Source organism: Oenanthe melanoleuca, chromosome 17, assembly GCF_029582105.1.
Source record: "Oenanthe melanoleuca isolate GR-GAL-2019-014 chromosome 17, OMel1.0, whole genome shotgun sequence".
Lineage (NCBI taxonomy): Eukaryota > Metazoa > Chordata > Aves > Passeriformes > Muscicapidae > Oenanthe > Oenanthe melanoleuca.
In genome coordinates this window covers 6,003,664-6,021,670 of record NC_079350.1, presented here as the reverse complement: position 1 = coordinate 6,021,670, position 18,007 = coordinate 6,003,664, and the positions used below count along the sequence as shown (strand labels likewise).

Sequence of the window (18,007 nt, the reverse complement as noted above, 5' to 3'; positions counted from 1 at the left end):
TAAATATATACAAAATACGTCTACCAAGTATTGCATCACATCTGAATGTCTTAAGAGTTTGGGAAGGGTGGGGCTGTCATGGTTTATCAGATAAAGTAATATTCATGCTGTCAAAAAACATTATTTATATAGGGTGATTATTTCTTAATTTTAACATTAACTAAATTTTGAAACCTGTGTTCATATCTCCTGGAAAAGATATCAAGTTTGCATTATACTGGTGGAAGTTGCTGGGAAATCCAAAGCCACAGTGTTCATTGGCTGTGCCTGGCTTTTCATAGCAAATGTATTTTTTGAAAATTAAAAGTCAAGCTTTTATGTCAGTCTCTCAAATGTTGCAAAGCAACTCTGAGGTTAGATCTGCTTTTGAAAGGGTTCTCTATGAGATTCTCTATGAGCTTTACAGGTATTTAATACCTAATGTTGTTTGCTGAGGCAAACAGCTGCAGTTAGGGCAGGCTTCAAAGCAATGTTTTCAAGTCAGGGTAGAGAGTTTCTCTGTAAACCTAATATGAAATATTCTTAGTTCCTTTCTGCCCACTTAAACTACCAGAAGCCACAAAGCCTCTGCTTCCATGGAAGGAGAGCTGATTTATCAGTTTGGTATATAGACATTACAGCCCAGGATACTGAGGATTTTTTCCAGGAGACTTTGTCATCTCTGAGCTGTTGTTTAGGAAAATGCTGCAGCTCAGTATGTACCCTCATGCTTCAGGGTGGGAAATGAAAACATCCCCATGTGAGGCCCCTGCAGGTAACTCAGCAGTGTCTGGTATTATTTGATTTAATAACATTAGAAGGAATATGCTTAATAATGACACTGTGTTGCTGCTGTTGGTCATTGTGATAGACTGATGTCCAAACTGATTCAGGACATAAAAAACCCTTCCAGATGCAGCTAAAATGTCTCATCTTCTGGAAGACTTAAAATAAAGTGAGTATTAAGAGTGTTTTTTTTCTGAATGCAGGTTTTTTAAGAACAGGCATTATGCATTGCTAGAGGGATTTGTAATTCAGTATCAATGACTGCAAAACTGCTCTTGGATTTTTTTCGGCAATAGCTTGGGAAAGGTCTTGTAGGATCATCTGTGTCTAGTTGATTACAAGGTGTTTTAAATAACTGGCTGGTATTAAGAAGTTTATTTGCCTGTGCAGACCAATTTAAACATTTTTGAGGTTTCACTTTGTGTCTGTTCTAATGTAAAGAAGTAATATCACTGATGTTGAGAATTCCACAGATATAAAAAGTGGATTTTCATAGATTTTCCAGTTGAATATAAGTGTGTTATCAAAGATACACACCTTACTTAAACATTCAGCAGACTTTGCACTGGAAAATGGCTAGTGAAGATAAGTTTATGTCCTAAAGCTGGGAGGTTGGTGGATTTCCATCATCTGATGACAAACTTGATGTACTCTAGGAAAATATCTCTTGGCAAGTAAGAGCCTGTGAAGTCACTCCTGCCCTGCACTGATGCTGTGGTTTAAGAGCCTACCCCAGTCTAGGCTGTGATTTGGGTTTGCATTTGCCCAGTGAGGTGTTGCATGTGAGAGTTCCCATTTTGGTGTGCAATCCATGTGGAGGAGAGACATGGACAGTCTTCATTCCCAACTGCACGAGTGGCTCATCCTGTAGCAGAACACGGCATAAGTTCAGGGATTCCCCATTTTTGGGGACCCCACTACTTGGGAAATTCCTGTGATTGGACTCAGTTCCATCTGACTGTTCCCTGCTTTCCTTTCCTGCTTCTCCCAGGTATCATTCTCTCCTGGAACTGGGAGAAAAACGCAAAGGCATGTTGGAGAAAAGTTGCAAGAAGTTCATGCTCTTCCGTGAAGCCAACGAGCTCCAGCAGTGGATCAATGAGAAGGAAGCAGCACTCACCAGTGAGGAAGTGGGTGCTGATCTGGAGCAGGTGGAGGTGCTGCAGAAGAAATTTGATGATTTTCAGAAGGTATGTTGTGATGCTGCATAATGTGTATGTTAATTCTGGCCTTTCCCTTCAGGCTTTCCGATCATGTATCCATGACAATTCTTCATAGCTGAGTAGGAAACATGGCTTTGATTGGACATAAAATAGAAGGTATATATGAATTTTTTGTTTGAAAAACCCACACTCAAGTGTCTTCAGCTTGATTACATTCCCCAGGTTGCTCCATGCTTCCCAGCTCCCAGCCAACTCTCTTTCAACACTGCAGTAGAATCTAACAAGCTTTGGAGGAATTTCAGTTTGTGTAAAGCATAACCTTCAGTTAAGCTTTTCCTATTGAAAGCTTTTTCCATCTGTAGAGTTATTTCCCCAAGATATGGGGGAAAAAAAAAAAAACATCTGGCAGCTGGGATTCCCTGGAACAGGCTCTCTGAGAGCTCAGGGTCACTGTGCTCAATTCCTGCTGTTCACACACTGGCACTCCTGCTGAGCCACCTTGTTCCACATCTTTTGCTTGGGTGAATTTTAATGCTGGGACATTTCCCTGTTCTGTGTAGGATCTCAAAGCCAACGAGTCACGCCTGAAGGATATAAACAAGGTTGCCAAGGACCTGGAGTCAGAAGGGCTGATGGCAGATGAAGTACAAGCAGTACAGCAACAGGTGCTCTTTTTCTCTGCCTTAGTCTAATCCAAGAAGCAAAAGATTTTCTTCCTTTCTTTTGTCTGTTGTCTTTGCCTAGCATTGCAAGATTCAGGCTGTTCTCTGGTGTGGCCCTCCTAAAAGACCTTTAGAATTATATTTTTTAATAATGCTAGAGCAAACTGCAGCAGTATCCAGAGCTTTTTCCTTTCTCTTTTTAGGAATGGAAAGTCTTTACAGTAATATTAAAAGTCATGGAGAATCCATTCTTTAACTTTGTTTCATATAAATTTGAAATTTAGCCTTCATTTATTTGCAAAAAAATGGGTGAGGAATGGTAGGGAAAAAGAGAAATAAAATAGAGCACAATTCAGACTGGAGAAGGTTTGTGGGTTTTCTGTTTTGGTTTGGGTTTTTTAGGGGTTTTTTCCAGCTTTTTTTGCATTTGTGTTGTAAATAATTTTATCCTGTGCCAACTAAGTATGAAGCATGTTGGGAAAAACATTCTTTCTGTTAGAAAATAACAAATTGTTTGTCCTATCTCTTTGTAGGAAGTCTATGGGATGATGCCCAGGGTAAGTGTTAATTTCTGAGGTGGATGGAGTGGCAATTTTTTGGGATGTACAAGGAGAAGTTCAGCCATAACTGTAGTTCATTTCCATGATGGAACTCACTAATGACTTTGAATGGACATTCAAAGATTATCTTATCGATGATCCCTTTATTTCCTGAATGTCTTGCCCCACATCACAGATCTAAGCAAGCAGCATAACCCAAATTGATATAAATGCTTACATGAAAAAAATGTGTTTACACTGTTAAGGACTGAGCACAGATATTTTCAAGATTTTTTTACTGTATTCTGATAGTATTAGTTTCTGCTTCGTATTTAAAGCTGTTTCTTCACATTTTCAAACAGGATGAAACTGATTCTAAGACAGCCTCTCCTTGGAAGGTAGGTGTCATTGCTTAGTAGCACACAACAAGAAAACAAAAACTACAACACATCATCTTTTTAAAACCATTTGCTTCTCCTATGCCACAGAAATTGTCAACAGCCTGGTTTTTACCTCTGCTATAAAAATGTTTAGTTTTGAGCTTGTACTATGAGGGTGATTCCAGTTTCTGGGCAATAGATGTTGAATAATCCCTTGTTCACTTTGCATGAGTTCTTTGCTTTCTGCTTACTACAACAAAAAAGTTTTTATTCCTCCAAGTCAAAACCGTTTATGTCAATACCCCCTTAATAAGGAATATGCTGTATCCCATTAGTTACCTCCAGCTCATTTACTAGAATAGTTAGACATTGATTAGAGGCTTACAATGGAAGAGCTGTCACCTGCTGAAGTACAAAAATATCTTAAATATTTTTTAAATTTTCCAGCATTGTGTTTTCCCCAGCATTTCATTCCCGTGTTTTATGTCTTGTATCCACCCTGTTAGACTTAAAGCTGCTTGTACATCTTTTAAGCTGTGTGAATGTGGGGAAACCAGGTTAGTATGCAATATTTTGACAGAAAATGCAGCCATGTTGCCAGGAACTGGTGACTTTTTAAGTACTTTTTTGCAAATTACAAGCATGTACATTGAATTCTAAGAGCCTTAGCAAACTATGACTAAGATTTTGGGGGGTTTAAATTCATGTATTGAAAGTTGCCTTTAAATTTCCTTTTCGTTGTCCTCATTAAGATTTGTTTGCTTCAGTTTACACTAACATGACAGTGCTCACTTTGTGAATTCTGACTATTCTTATTCTGGTCTATAATACCTTAGGTATTATAACCAATTACTCTTAATTGCCTATGTAATTTACTTACATTGTCTCTCTTCCTGGTTTCTATTTGATTTTTTTAAGGAGTTTTCTTTCAGTCTGGTTTTGCTTTTGGTTAGAGTTGACTTCAATGCTATATTTTTTATTTCTGCCTTTTCACACAGTCTGCACGTTTGATGGTACACACTGTGGCAACTTTCAACTCAATCAAGGTAATTTCTCTGACCTGATTTAGAAGTTGTGAACATTTTTTACCCTCCTTTTCCGTAGTCTTTGTCTTTCATTAAGCTTTATAAACTCTTTAAATCAATTTATTGGAAGAAGCATTAGTATATACAGCATTTGCTTCTCAAGTTACATCACTATCTTATTATATACATAAAATTACTTGGTTTTACAGCTCAGGTGAAACCCTTCAAATTATTTTACTAAACTAAGCTATCTGAATTTGTACATTCTTCTGGAATTAAGCAGAATTTAGTAACCTTCAACTGTAGTGAAAGGCCAGTCTTGACTTTTTACTTCCGTCACCCAGGAGCTGAATGAGCGCTGGAGATCCCTGCAGCAGCTGGCAGAGGAGAGGAGCCAGTTACTGGGCAGTGCCCACGAAGTCCAGAGATTCCACAGGTGAGGGGTTTCTTTGGTCTTGACTCAAATGCTTTGTCTATCAAGAATTCTGAAATATAGCAGGACCTTTTCTAAAAAAATCATATTCAGCCCCCAGCTTGTTCAGTGGAGGGTGGTCTTTTAATTCTCTTTTTCCTTCCTTTAAATCAGAGATGCTGATGAAACCAAAGAATGGATAGAGGAGAAAAATCAGGCATTAAATACAGACAACTATGGGCATGACTTGGCCAGTGTTCAGGCTCTGCAGCGCAAACATGAAGGCTTTGAGAGAGACCTGGCAGCTCTGGGAGATAAGGTGAGATTCTGAGGAAGAAAACCCAAGAACTTTCTTTTTATCTACCAGAAATGACTGAACTATAGCAATTCTCTCTGTCTTCATTGTGTTCATTTCCCTTTCTCTAATCCTAGGTGAATTCTCTTGGTGAAACTGCCCAGCGTCTGATCCAGTCACATCCAGAATCTGCTGAAGATCTCCAGGAAAAATGCACTGAGTTGAATCAGGCTTGGAACAGTCTGGGAAAACGTGCTGACCAGCGCAAAGAGAAGCTTGGAGATTCTCATGACCTGCAGCGTTTCCTCAGTGACTTCAGGTAGTGATGGATTCCCCCTCTCAATTTATTATTAGTGAAGTATACGTGCCTTATTGTTCCATGGGAATATTTCAGTGAAGGATTCAGGAAATGACTCTTCTCCCTCTCGTGAGTTATTTCAGTGAAGGGAGATAAAAATTCCCTGTTTCTGTGTGTTCACAGGGACCTCATGTCTTGGATCAACGGGATCCGGGGCCTGGTCTCCTCAGATGAACTTGCCAAGGATGTGACTGGAGCTGAAGCTTTATTGGAAAGGCACCAGGTATGTGAAAGATAAGTATATCATAAACATCAACAAATGTTTCTTTTTTCTGACTCTTTCCAATTAGAGTTCCAAAAATAGGTCAGTTCCAGCTCTGGTTATTGAGCAGCACATCTTTGCCCCTTGCAGGAACACCGCACAGAAATAGATGCAAGAGCTGGCACTTTCCAGGCATTTGAGCAGTTTGGACAACAACTTCTAGCCCATGGACACTATGCCAGCCCAGAGATCAAGGAGAAACTGGATATTCTGGACCAAGAACGGACAGACCTGGAGAAGGCCTGGGTCCAGCGCAGAATGATGCTGGACCAGTGCCTGGAACTACAGGTATTCTGCTGAAGTTTGGATAATAAAAATAATTCCTTTTTCATTAAAAAGTTTATAATTTCATGGTGATAACAGTGCTCTTGATCTGTCTTGCTCATGCTTTGGATTTTTTTTCTCCCCAGTTGTTTCATCGGGACTGTGAACAAGCTGAAAACTGGATGGCTGCTCGGGAGGCTTTCCTAAATACAGAGGATAAAGGAGACTCCTTAGACAGTGTGGAGGCACTCATCAAGAAACATGAAGATTTTGATAAAGCAATCAATGTCCAGGTGAGGAGTTTAGCTGAAGTAAGGGGAAAATACTTTCTATTTTCTCATGTGAATTATTAGCAAAAGGAGTTCCTGCCATATATGGCTTCTAAAGTTCAGTTCCAAATATTCAGCCATGTGGAATTTGCACAGAAGTTTAGAAGCAGCTTATGCAGATCAGGATGTATTTCATTACCTACAGACAGTGTAGAAATAGTGGCAAGTATTTGTGTAAATTTACTGATTTGAAATTACTTTTTCCCTTTATTTGTGGCAGAAAAGGGTATATTTCCAGTTTCTCTATATTTCCAGTAGCAGAAAGCTACCTAGATTTATTGCGAGATCATACAGCTGAAGTTTTTAGCCCAAAAGATCCTTTTTTCCTCAATGTCACATATGAAAAGTGTTCTAATTTGAGCTCTGCAGTCCTGTAGAAGAGAGACTTCCTTCATAGGGCCCTAGTAATGTAAATTTAAATAAGGTAAAAAGGCTTATTCTGTTCATCACTGCTCATCATTGGGAACCACAGTTCTAATTCATGGTTTCTGATTTGAATAGGAAGAGAAAATTGCTGTCCTGCAGTCCTTTGCTGACCAGCTGATTGCTGCAGATCATTATGCCAAGGGAGTCATTGCCAACAGACGCAACGAGGTGCTGGACAGGTCAGTGCTGCCCTGGGAAGAGAAGGAGATGGCTGGAAATCCTCTTTAGGGATGTTCTGTAGCTTTTGAAGGTGATGCCTCATGTGGTTCTAGTGTTTTGTTCATTGTATGTGTCAAATTACTGCAGGTGGCTCCGTCTGAAAGCTCAAATGATTGAGAAGAGATCGAAGCTGGGAGAGTCTCAGACCCTCCAGCAGTTCAGTCGTGATGTGGATGAAATAGAAGCCTGGATCAGTGAAAAGCTTCAGACTGCAAGTGATGAGTCCTATAAGGATCCCACAAATATCCAGGTGAATATGGTTCTTGGTTTAAAAATCAGAATATCATTGTTAACTTTGCAAGTCCTCCTCTGGTTTGAAAATCCATGCTCAGGAATTCTTGTTCAGGGATGACAGAATAGTGCATCAAGTTGGACATGTTCTCCTTTTAACAAGGAGAAAATGGAAGTTACATTATGCATGAAAGGAGACCCAAAATAGGACTTGGTTAGTAATTATTCATGCCTATAATTAATTATTCATGCATATAATTAATAAGATATGTGGTATCTGCAGCAGAAAGTTTCCTAAAGAAACCCAAGTGGCTGTTCTGTCTCTCTCCCAGCATCTAGACAATAATAAAATAAGGAAATGGATTTCTTGGGTCTCAACTCTTTTACATTATAAAATGTGAAATCTCATTTATTTTTCAGTATTAAGGAATAAAGTTACCTCTTATGTTTTAATTCTGGTTAATGAAGTAGTATGAATGCACTGAACTACTTCTCTCAATCTGTTTTATAGCTTTCCAAACTGCTGGTAAGTAGTTTGGACTAGCCCTGGTATGTGAATTTATTTTTCTCTGTATAAGCTTCTGTGTAAGCCCAAGCTCTGGTTGCTGCTCCATCCATCAGTTCATGCAATCTCTTTTTCTGTTAGTTCTTGACCTCCATCCAGGTACAGCTGTTGATCCTCGCCCTATGGGTGTGGCTTTTTTGTTAATTCCTTTTCAGCATCATTTATTTATGTATTTGTTTTGCAGGTGTTCTGCATGACCTGTTTAATTTATGCTGCATTAATGATGTAGTTTAGGCTTTTTTAGGAGTTTGCCCATAGGAGAATGGGGTTCTATGCCTGCTTTTGAGAAATTTGGCCTTTTGACTATCACTTGTGATGATTTAACCCAGAGCATAATGCCAAATCCATGAGCTTGTGTTTGTAAAATCAAATCGTGAAGATGGAGGATTCAGTAAAGGATAGATCTTGATTGGCTTAGTTCTTGCAATAGCATAGAGGGGAATAAAAAAGAAAGAACACTCCAGAAAAAGAGATGTACCAGATGGAAAGCTGACAGCACTTGTAGAATCCAAGAAGTTGTGTAAAATGAGGATATGTGGAGGGAGAAGATAGAACAAAGGGAAAGCTAACGAGAAAGAAATGAAAGAATCATTTGTCACTTCAGAGTGTGGTACATTAAATTACTACTTTTTAGTTGGAAAAAAAAGATAATTTTATATTAAACTAAAAAGGCTTGTCTGCAATTTGTTGTCATGGTAATTATATGGAGATAGGCAATTGGCAGCTTTTAAATTGAATTTTCCAAGTTGGTAGATCTAGCTTTGAAGGATGTGCTTTTATGATCTCAGGATTTGAGTTCCCAAAATGAAGCAGTTCATGCAGAATTTCTCATACCAGCACTATAGTATTTTTCCTTTTTTATTTTTGATCTAACATTTCCTTTCATTCCATTCTCTAGGATACTTTCTACCCATGTCCAATGTCACTAGCATTTCCAGTTTATACTTGCAAATTCTGTCTTGTCACTTTTGTGCTGTTGTCATACTCCTGGTGGGTGGATGGATCATGGATACATGAGAGCTGCACACTCCTTCTCACACCAAGGCTCCTTTTGTTCTCATGGTGCTCTCAACTTGGCAGAGAAAAATTCTTACCAAACAATTCAGTTACATTTTTATAGAAGTTTCTGGCTGTTAATTCAGTATTTATCTTATATATATGACTAAGATCACAACTGTGCAAAAAGCAGATAAGCTGGAGCAGTGATTTCTGATAATTATCTATAGATTAGGAAGGGAAGTAGGAATTTGTGCAATTACTGTAGGAGTAGAAAGGATGATCTGCTCTACTCAGGCTATGTGTAATTGCTGCTTTTCAAAGGGGTGCATTGAAAACTAGGAATCTTTTCTGCACTAACAGCTCAGCTCAGTGCAGGGAATTTTGCATTGGCACTTGTGAACCACAGAACATGCTGCCAGAATTCTGTGTATCAGTTCACCCACAGTTTTGTCAGATCAAAACTTGGTGGTTACTCAGGTAATAAGAGTAACCTCTGGAGTGAGCAGTGAATACCCTTACCCAGAGAGAACTTCTTCATCTCAGCCCGTGCACAAAGCTGATGAGAACCCAGCCCATGAGAACAACAGAGGAGCCCTTTGTGCAGTGCCTGATGGTTGGGTTTGTCCTTGCAGAGCAAACACCAGAAGCACCAGGCCTTTGAAGCTGAGCTCCACGCCAACGCCGACCGCATCCGCGGCGTCATCGACATGGGCAACTCCCTCATTGAGAGGGGCGCGTGCGCTGGCAGCGAGGACGCCGTCAAGGTGGGCACCTTCCAGTCTTGCTTGGCTTTGCTTTGAGCAGTGTTGGGGTAACAGAGGCAGGACAGTGTCCCTCTAGAACAAATCTTGCCTTATAAAAGCTTTTCTATTTCATCTACAGAGTGTAGATCAAGTGAATCATTCTGTCTTCGGTCTCGAGAATAAATTTTCTGATCCTCTGATTGAGGTGTAAATTATAGTTGGGCAACATGAAATAGCGACTCTAACTTGCATATCTGGAATCAACAGTCAAACTTCCACCGTGTTCTGGTTTTGCATTGATCAGAACTTTTTTCATGTTCTATTTGTGATATTTACTTATCTTTCCCGCTTTCTGACAGGCACGCCTGGCTGCCCTGGCTGACCAGTGGCAATTCCTGGTACAGAAATCAGCAGAGAAGAGTCAGAAACTGAAAGAAGCTAATAAGCAACAGAATTTCAATACTGGAATCAAGGACTTTGACTTTTGGCTTTCAGAGGTAATAAGATAGGAATTAATTATTTGCAAAGCATCTTCAGTTATTTTCAGTTTATTACATTTGCTGACATTAGATTTTGTGGAGCACTATTTACCTTTGAGCAAGTGTAGGTTTATTTAAAAAAAAAAACAACTTTATTACTAGTGAAATTCTTGTCTATGTGTTCATGTTACTAGTTATAAACAATAAGGTGAGAAGAAGCAAATTTGCATGGAGCCTTTTAGGTATTAAACAGGTGATGAGGTAAAGGTTTAGTAGAAGATTGAGAAGTAATTTGCATAGTTTTAGACCATAAAACTATAGTTTCAAGGAATTTGTGAAACACAATTTGTTCTTCATTCCATGTTTCCTTCTCCATCCTCAGGTGGAGGCTTTGTTGGCATCTGAAGACTATGGGAAGGACTTGGCATCTGTTAACAACCTTCTGAAAAAACACCAGTTACTGGAAGCTGATATATCTGCTCATGAGGTATTACTTTCCCTTTTAGTTTTGGAAAATTTATCAGTTATAAGCAAATTCTATAGGTACAGCTCCTGATACCTGCTCCAGTCAGACTTGTTGAAATGTGGTTTTTAACAATACCTGTGACTGCAAGTCAGATTCTGATTTTGATCCTGACATAATGAGCACAGAAATGAGCTCTGAGCAATCCCTGCTCTGTCCCTCCTGTGTCCAGGACCGCCTGAAGGACCTGAACAGCCAGGCTGACAGTCTGATGACCAGCAGTGCCTTTGACACGTCCCAAGTGAAAGACAAACGCGAGACCATCAACGGGCGCTTCCAGCGCATCAAGGGCATGGCGAGCACCCGCCGCGCCAAGCTCAACGAGAGCCACCGCCTGCACCAGTTCTTCCGTGACATGGACGACGAAGAGTCCTGGATCAAGTGGGTGTTTGGCAAGTTCTGGGCTTGCCAATGACATTCATATCCTTTAGTGTGGCTTTAGAGCTGCCTTCCAACAACTGTGTGTCTATAGGAGATCACCTTTGCTGCCATTCCAGAAAAACTGTTTTGGGTCTGGTTTCTTATCTGCAGTTTTCTTTGGTCAAATCCCAGTAAGCAGAAAAACAGTGTTTAGGCTCAGACATTTCATTCTGGTCTTTTTGGGAAAGCTTCTACCAAAAATTCAAACCTTTTTCAGTTTCAAGTACCTTCTTGATTCTAGCCAGTTGTTGTAATTAATCAAATGGTCTTTCTACATTGGTGTTAGTACCTCAGGAGGAGGGAAAGATGTGAGGCTGATAGAAATCATTCCCATTAGAGCACTTCTTTTGTCATGCTTTTAATACAAAAATTGGACAACTTTACAAAATACATCTATACTTTAAAAAAGAAAACAGTACAGAGGAATCTGTTCTTCAAAGATAAATGATGGGCCCTCTGTCACCTTGTTTTCCTCACACAATAATGTGCTGCCAAGAGCCACTTGCTGTTTGCTAATAATTCTTGTACACAACTTTTTACATCCAAGGTCTCTTAATATTTTATCTTTCTCTCTTCTCTGTTGAATTTAGAGAGAAGAAACTATTGGTTAGCTCAGAGGACTATGGCAGAGACCTGACTGGTGTGCAGAATCTGAGGAAGAAACACAAGCGCTTAGAAGCAGAATTAGCTGCCCATGAACCTGCTATCCAGGTAAATGCCTCTCCCTGTGGCAGATTTCTCTATAAGCAGCACCCTTCTTAATTGTGGAAGAGATGAAAGCCAGCAGGAGTTTTGCTGGACCCCACACAATGCACCTGAGGAAGGCAGGTGGTGTTCCAATAACTGTTTCTCTGCAGGGTGTTCTGGACACGGGTAAGAAGCTTTCGGATGACAACACAATTGGAAAGGAGGAGATACAGCAGAGACTGGCTCAGTTTGTGGATCACTGGAAAGAGTTAAAACAGTTGGCAGCTGCTAGGTATGAATTTCTGTAAAATTCAGTATTAATTCAAAGTTACATGGACTCATAAAGATCAGATTTAGAGAATTTCAGGGTATGGGTTATTAGGAATATGATGTAACAGCATCTATCACTGATCATAGACTCTACAAGTCTATTGACAATGTTCCTCAGAAGAAACATGAGCCTCTTTTTGAGGTGTATGTTCTTGCACCAGTTGGAAACCACAGACTTGCCATCAGCTGGCTTTAATTCACTACCAGGAGATTTTTCCTGATTAGAAACTGTTGGGAGAGAGTTTGCTTCAGTCCTTTGGCAGCTGCAGGTTTGTAGTCTGAGGAATTCCTAGAGCTTCAGCCATGGCTGCTGCTGGAGGAGTGAAATGCGAATAAAGGGATTCAGGCTCTGCATATTGTTTTTATATTTTACATCTCAGTGCCATAAAGCAGCACTTAATAGTTTTGCCTTCCCTACACAGGGGTCAGCGTCTGGAGGAGTCTCTGGAGTATCAGCAGTTTGTAGCAAATGTTGAGGAAGAAGAAGCCTGGATCAATGAGAAAATGACACTGGTAGCCAGCGAGGATTATGGGGACACACTTGCTGCTATCCAGGTATGGAGGAAGTTGTCAGCACTTTATTGTTGCATTATTGTTGGTTAGAGCATAATAAACCTTTTCTTTAACTGTCTTTACAATTTAGAGGTCAGTGGTGGTTCCTTTTGAAAGCCTACAAAAAATATAAATTCACTTTGTAAAAGCATCCCAGTAATGTTATTTCCCATAGAAATTACTTGCAGTTGGATGTAGCTTTGCATCTCTTGACCTCTGATTGGAAGTCAGTTTCCTTTTGTCCACAGAAAACCAGTAAGTTGTGCTAACCAGCAAAGATTAATTTTTGAAGAAAAATTTTATGCTAACTGATTTGTAAGATTAATTACTTTTTAATCAATGGTGAGAAATAATTTTTACAAGTGCCTGTGTCTTGTATTTGCAGGGCTTGCTGAAGAAGCACGAGGCATTTGAGACTGATTTTACTGTCCACAAGGACAGAGTGAATGATGTCTGTGCTAATGGAGAGGATCTCATCAAAAAGGTGAGCATGAACTAGTAAAGAGAAACCTTCAAAGGCTCCCCAGGACATCTTCATGTTCAGTAGACTTGCTCTTCTCTGTCATGTCTTTGAAAAGAGCTCTTACTCATTTTTTGTGGCTGAATAAACTGTTGGTGTTTTGCTTTCAAAGCTGTTTCTGAGACAGTGTCTTTCAGCTGAAGTCCTTGCTCTGTCACCAATGTCCTGAATGCCTCAGATGACTTCAACATCATACAGGATGCCTGTATTTTTTTTTCCTCCCTGTCACACAGAACAATCACCATGAGGCGAACATCACTGCCAAGATGAAGGGGCTCAGAGGCAAGGTGTCAGATCTGGAGAAAGCAGCAGCTCAGAGAAAAGCCAAATTGGATGAGAACTCAGCCTTCCTCCAGTTCAACTGGAAAGCAGATGTGGTGGAGTCATGGATAGGTATGTTCTGTACTGGAGTACAGTATTTGGTCACAAACAAACATTAAACTCCTTCATTTCCAAAGGTCTCCAGTAGCTCCTCATGCTGTTGTAATAAACAGACCTAAGCCCAGAGTGATCAGCAGTGCTGTCCCTGCTTTATGCTTTTGTAGTGACCTGATCTGGAACAGAGGGAATGCTTGAGATGGAGAAATGACATTTTTGCAAAATTTGTTTCATTTCCCAGGGGAGAAAGAAAACAGTCTGAAGACTGATGATTATGGGCGTGACCTCTCTTCAGTGCAAACCTTGCTCACCAAACAGGTCAGTGCTGATGCTGCTGCCACCCCGTGAGGGAACACACAAGAATCTGTGTTTGAAATACATGCAGGGTTTTGAAAAGGCTAAGTAAAAATACAATCTAAAATATCTTTTGTTCTTTCAATGCTTCAGGAAACATTTGATGCTGGACTGCAGGCTTTCCAGCAGGAGGGAATTGCAAACATCACTGCTCTGAAAGACCAGCTGCTCGCAGCCAAGCACATCCAGTCCAAGGCCATCGAGGCCCGGCATGCTTCCCTGATGAAACGCTGGAACCAGCTACTGGCTAATTCTGCTACCAGGAAAAAGAAACTCTTGGAGGCTCAGGAGCACTTCAGAAAGGTGAATGGCCAACCATGGAGCTACAAAAATCTAATTGTGCACTTGATAAAAAATACACACTTGCAACTTCTGTAGCTGTTCATGCTTTTGCTACTAATGATTTTGGAGGTCCTGGAGAATTAACATAAGAATTTTGAGATGCTTGCAAAGCAAATTCTTGTATGTTAATTCCAGATGAGCTCACATAGAATATTTCCATTACTGAACGACTGTATTTTTTGTCTTTTCAAGGTTGAGGATCTCTTCCTGACTTTTGCAAAGAAGGCCTCTGCCTTCAACAGCTGGTTTGAGAATGCTGAGGAGGATCTGACAGATCCTGTGCGCTGCAACTCACTGGAGGAAATCAAAGCCCTGAGAGAAGCTCACGACGCTTTCCGTTCCTCCCTAAGTTCTGCCCAAGCTGATTTCAACCAGCTGGCAGAGCTTGATCGCCAGATCAAGAGCTTCCGTGTGGCCTCCAACCCCTACACTTGGTTCACTATGGAGGCTCTTGAAGAAACCTGGAGGAATCTGCAGAAAATTATCAAGGCAAGTCAGTGAGGGAAAGATTCTCTTCATAGTTTACAACCTTTCAGTGGTCCTTGGAAGTTGTTCTCTGAGATAATGGGTACAAGAGTTTGTCACCATAATACAGTCAAAATATCTCAAAATTCATGAGCAAAGAAAAATTGCCATTGACTATAAACTTGTGCTATTGTCAGTTGTTCTCATGGTTTTCTATTTGTGGCTCTCCCAGAGGTAAAGTACATGTCTCTCACTTCCTGACTGTAACAGAAGTTTAACTTCTCTGCTATGCAGTGAAACAACTGCTGGTTCAATTCCAGTTCTCAGGATGTCAGTTCTCAATTATCACCTGAAATGCTTTTCTCTAGATGCCTGAGAACTCAATCTTGTTTTGAGGCTTAGAAGAGTGCTGGGATGTTAGTTTTTGCTTTCTGTTACAGTATGAGATCAATCCCTTTATTTCTCTGAGGTTACTGTTCACTTCTTAGGAACGTGAACTGGAGCTGCAGAAGGAACAGCGAAGGCAGGAAGAAAATGACAAACTGCGTCAGGAATTTGCTCAGCATGCCAATGCCTTCCATCAGTGGATTCAGGAGACCAGGTAGAGTTTTTCTTTCCAGTACCTGCCCTTAGAGAATTCCTTAGGTAGTATTTGTATGCATCCGCATCTCTTTGGACTGTCATCCTCCTGAAAAACAGCTCATCAGGACTTGTCCATTCCCTGCAGTTGGGATTTGAGGGAGGCCCCATTAGCTACAGGGGAAAGGAAAGCCCTGAAACACCAGACTTTAAAAATGTTCCTATTTCTGAATTAATTTTCCTGCAGTAACTCCAGTTATCCAGGGTTTCATTTTTCTTCAGTTATTCCTGAACTAGGCTGCAGCACAGCTGGGGAAGTGGAGCACAGATAGCTCCAAGCAGACTCTGAAGTGCCAGTGGTGTTTCTGTTAGTGCCCCTTTTGTATTGAGTAGTGTATTGGGAATCTTACTGGAGTTCAAATAGAGAAAGAAGATGTGAAAAGAGCTTAAAACTTCATAATCGTTTCCCTGGGCTACTGTCTAATAATAACGTTCTCTAAGAGAGGGAGTAAAGGTTTAACAAAGGTTTGTGTTAGAAATAAAAAGTCTCAAGGTTGAGCATTGCAGGTGCCTGCACTCAGTGCTGTCAGCAGCTCTGACAGGTTCTGGTTGGGGGTCAGAGGAGGTGAGTTCTGTTCCATGTAACCCTGTGATTCTCTGTCTGTGTGTTTACAAATAGTTCTATATGTGTCTTCATGAAATAATGAAATATAAATATGATTTTTAACTTTTTGATGTTTGCTTCCCACCCGAATCTCTATCCTTCTCTTACTGTCTTGTCTCTGTCCTGCTGCCTGATGTTTGGATCTTCACATTCTACAGGACTTACCTGCTAGATGGGTTAGTATTGATTTTTATATCTTTCAAATTTTGTGACGTGTTCTGCTCTGTGTGTTTTCTCCTGTCGTTACATCGCTTGTGAAAGCTGTGCTCAAATCCCTCTTATTTGAAAAGAACAACTTTTTGCTGAGGTGCACAGACACAGGAAAGAAGATTTTGGAGTAGTTAACTATAAACCAGTAGAAACATAACAATTTCCTAATCAAAAGCAGGCAGCCACAGGCATGGAAATCCTGACTTTTGCTCTTGCTTTCTCTGAGGGCTTGCACAGGAAAAGGCCCCTAATTTGAGAAGATATGTGAGAGTGTAGCTGCTTTCCAAAGACAGGATATTCTGATATTTCTAGTGTTTTAGCTTAAGAGACTTAGTGAAATAAAACATTTAGCCATAACTGTTCTGAGAACAATGAAATCTCCAAAGTATTGACTGGTTTTGATAAGGGAATATTCTTAAAACAACATTTTGCTGAAATTACGGATCTTAAAACCCTGTCGTTTGCAAATATGAACTGCCCATTTTTCATCTGCTGCAGAACCATGGCCCACAAAGATTTTAGCCTTGACAGGAGAAAACCAATCTTCCAACATGAATCCAAGAAGATGTTGGAGTTTGCTAGCAGTTTTAAGCCCACTCTGTGTCCACAGCAATGATTCCTGATGAGGATGTGTGCTGGCCATTTGTCTGGAAGTGGAAAGGAAATAATAAGATCTTTAAATGTTTTCAGACTACCAAGGCCTCTGCAAATGTGTCTGTCTGGCCAGTTAAATTCCTTCAGCAGGACGAGTCTCAGCACAGTGGAGGCTTTGTGATAAGATGTGATGTCAAATGCCATCAGTCTCTGAGCCAGGGCAGAGGCTGTGTGTCAGCCTGTGCACAGGGGAGGCCAGGGCCTTGCTCCGAAAGACTGCAATCTTCACAGATAATTCTGTTGCTTATTTGCTCTGTAATGATCACAGTCTCTTGTGTTCTGCTATATAAAAATAGTTTGCCCTGGTTTTGTTGTACAGTTTAATGGAGCTGAGCAGATTTTCCTGGAATGGATGCTGAATTCTCTGCTCCTTTGTCAAGTGGTGTTGTAGATTAGTTCTGGTATCCAAGAACGAGTGAACAGAAAGGAGCCATTCACTGAAAGACGCAGGGTCAGAGTTAGAGATCCTCATGCCAGGCTCTTTTGTTGAACAAATTACCAGAGGGCTGCTGATATGCCAGGCAGAATTTGTCCCTAATTCTCTGTGAATAGATTAAAAATGTGGACTTAGTTCCAAGAGGCACTGGCTGTGCTTAGCTTGGCTTGGCGAGAGGGAAGGCAGAGTGTCAGGAGAAGAGCTGCTGTGCACACTACTTGCTTTGCACTTGTGCGTGCCCAGCACTGCCTGGGAGGGTTGTTTTTTGGGGAAGGGAGTAAAACAATTTGGAGTATAGGAAGAAAAATGCTTTTAAACAATCTGTAGATAAGCTAACTGCCAAACTTCAGTTTGTCTCTTAGCAAGACTCACTTTTTTGTGACTTACATGAAAATAATAACGGTTTATTTTTGTGTATGTGCAACCAGCATTTAAATAATTTTCTCTCATTAAGTACTTGCTTATGTTTGCTGCAAGGCAGTGCTGGCTTGGAGTGTGGCACCACTGCAGTGGCCGTGTTTTGGTGTGTTCTTTCCTCTGTTCTTTCTTTCTTCCTTTTTGGAATTTACTTGGTTTCTTTCCTTTGACTAGCATAGCATATCGTCGTGTCATTCGTGTCTATCAGTATGAAGTTGGGGATGATCTATCTGGAAGGTTTTTTCCTCTTATTTTCTTACCTCACTTTGGTTTTCAAATGCACTCGTTAATTCCAAGGCTCGCTTTCCTTCCAACTAACTTTCACGGCTTAGAGATGCTTGGAGGTTTGTTTCCCTGTTG

General features: G+C 40.5%; 1 protein-coding gene across 8 annotated transcripts in view; it reads left to right on the top strand.

The window, feature by feature from the left end:
* The window catches only part of SPTAN1 (spectrin alpha, non-erythrocytic 1), a 45,832-nt gene that overhangs the window by 23,520 nt on the left and 4,305 nt on the right, over positions 1 to 18,007 (top strand). For 4 of the 8 annotated variants that reach the window (XM_056505160.1, XM_056505165.1, XM_056505166.1 and 1 more), the window contains 28 exons: positions 1,757 to 1,955; positions 2,489 to 2,593; positions 3,124 to 3,147; positions 3,492 to 3,527; positions 4,508 to 4,555; positions 4,879 to 4,970; positions 5,121 to 5,265; positions 5,379 to 5,560; positions 5,723 to 5,822; positions 5,952 to 6,149; positions 6,272 to 6,418; positions 6,956 to 7,059; positions 7,187 to 7,349; positions 7,842 to 7,856; positions 9,527 to 9,658; positions 9,997 to 10,134; positions 10,499 to 10,603; positions 10,812 to 11,020; positions 11,650 to 11,770; positions 11,917 to 12,038; positions 12,499 to 12,631; positions 13,014 to 13,112; positions 13,382 to 13,541; positions 13,768 to 13,844; positions 13,974 to 14,183; positions 14,415 to 14,711; positions 15,176 to 15,288; positions 16,089 to 16,106. In XM_056505160.1, coding sequence (XP_056361135.1) covers positions 1,757 to 1,955; positions 2,489 to 2,593; positions 3,124 to 3,147; positions 3,492 to 3,527; positions 4,508 to 4,555; positions 4,879 to 4,970; positions 5,121 to 5,265; positions 5,379 to 5,560; positions 5,723 to 5,822; positions 5,952 to 6,149; positions 6,272 to 6,418; positions 6,956 to 7,059; positions 7,187 to 7,349; positions 7,842 to 7,856; positions 9,527 to 9,658; positions 9,997 to 10,134; positions 10,499 to 10,603; positions 10,812 to 11,020; positions 11,650 to 11,770; positions 11,917 to 12,038; positions 12,499 to 12,631; positions 13,014 to 13,112; positions 13,382 to 13,541; positions 13,768 to 13,844; positions 13,974 to 14,183; positions 14,415 to 14,711; positions 15,176 to 15,288; positions 16,089 to 16,106 — 3,492 coding nt within the window. The remainder of the gene's footprint in view (positions 1 to 1,756; positions 1,956 to 2,488; positions 2,594 to 3,123; positions 3,148 to 3,491; positions 3,528 to 4,507; positions 4,556 to 4,878; positions 4,971 to 5,120; positions 5,266 to 5,378; positions 5,561 to 5,722; positions 5,823 to 5,951; positions 6,150 to 6,271; positions 6,419 to 6,955; positions 7,060 to 7,186; positions 7,350 to 7,841; positions 7,857 to 9,526; positions 9,659 to 9,996; positions 10,135 to 10,498; positions 10,604 to 10,811; positions 11,021 to 11,649; positions 11,771 to 11,916; positions 12,039 to 12,498; positions 12,632 to 13,013; positions 13,113 to 13,381; positions 13,542 to 13,767; positions 13,845 to 13,973; positions 14,184 to 14,414; positions 14,712 to 15,175; positions 15,289 to 16,088; positions 16,107 to 18,007) is intronic. The other 4 variants (XM_056505161.1, XM_056505167.1, XM_056505162.1 and 1 more) reach the window with 3 other exon arrangements.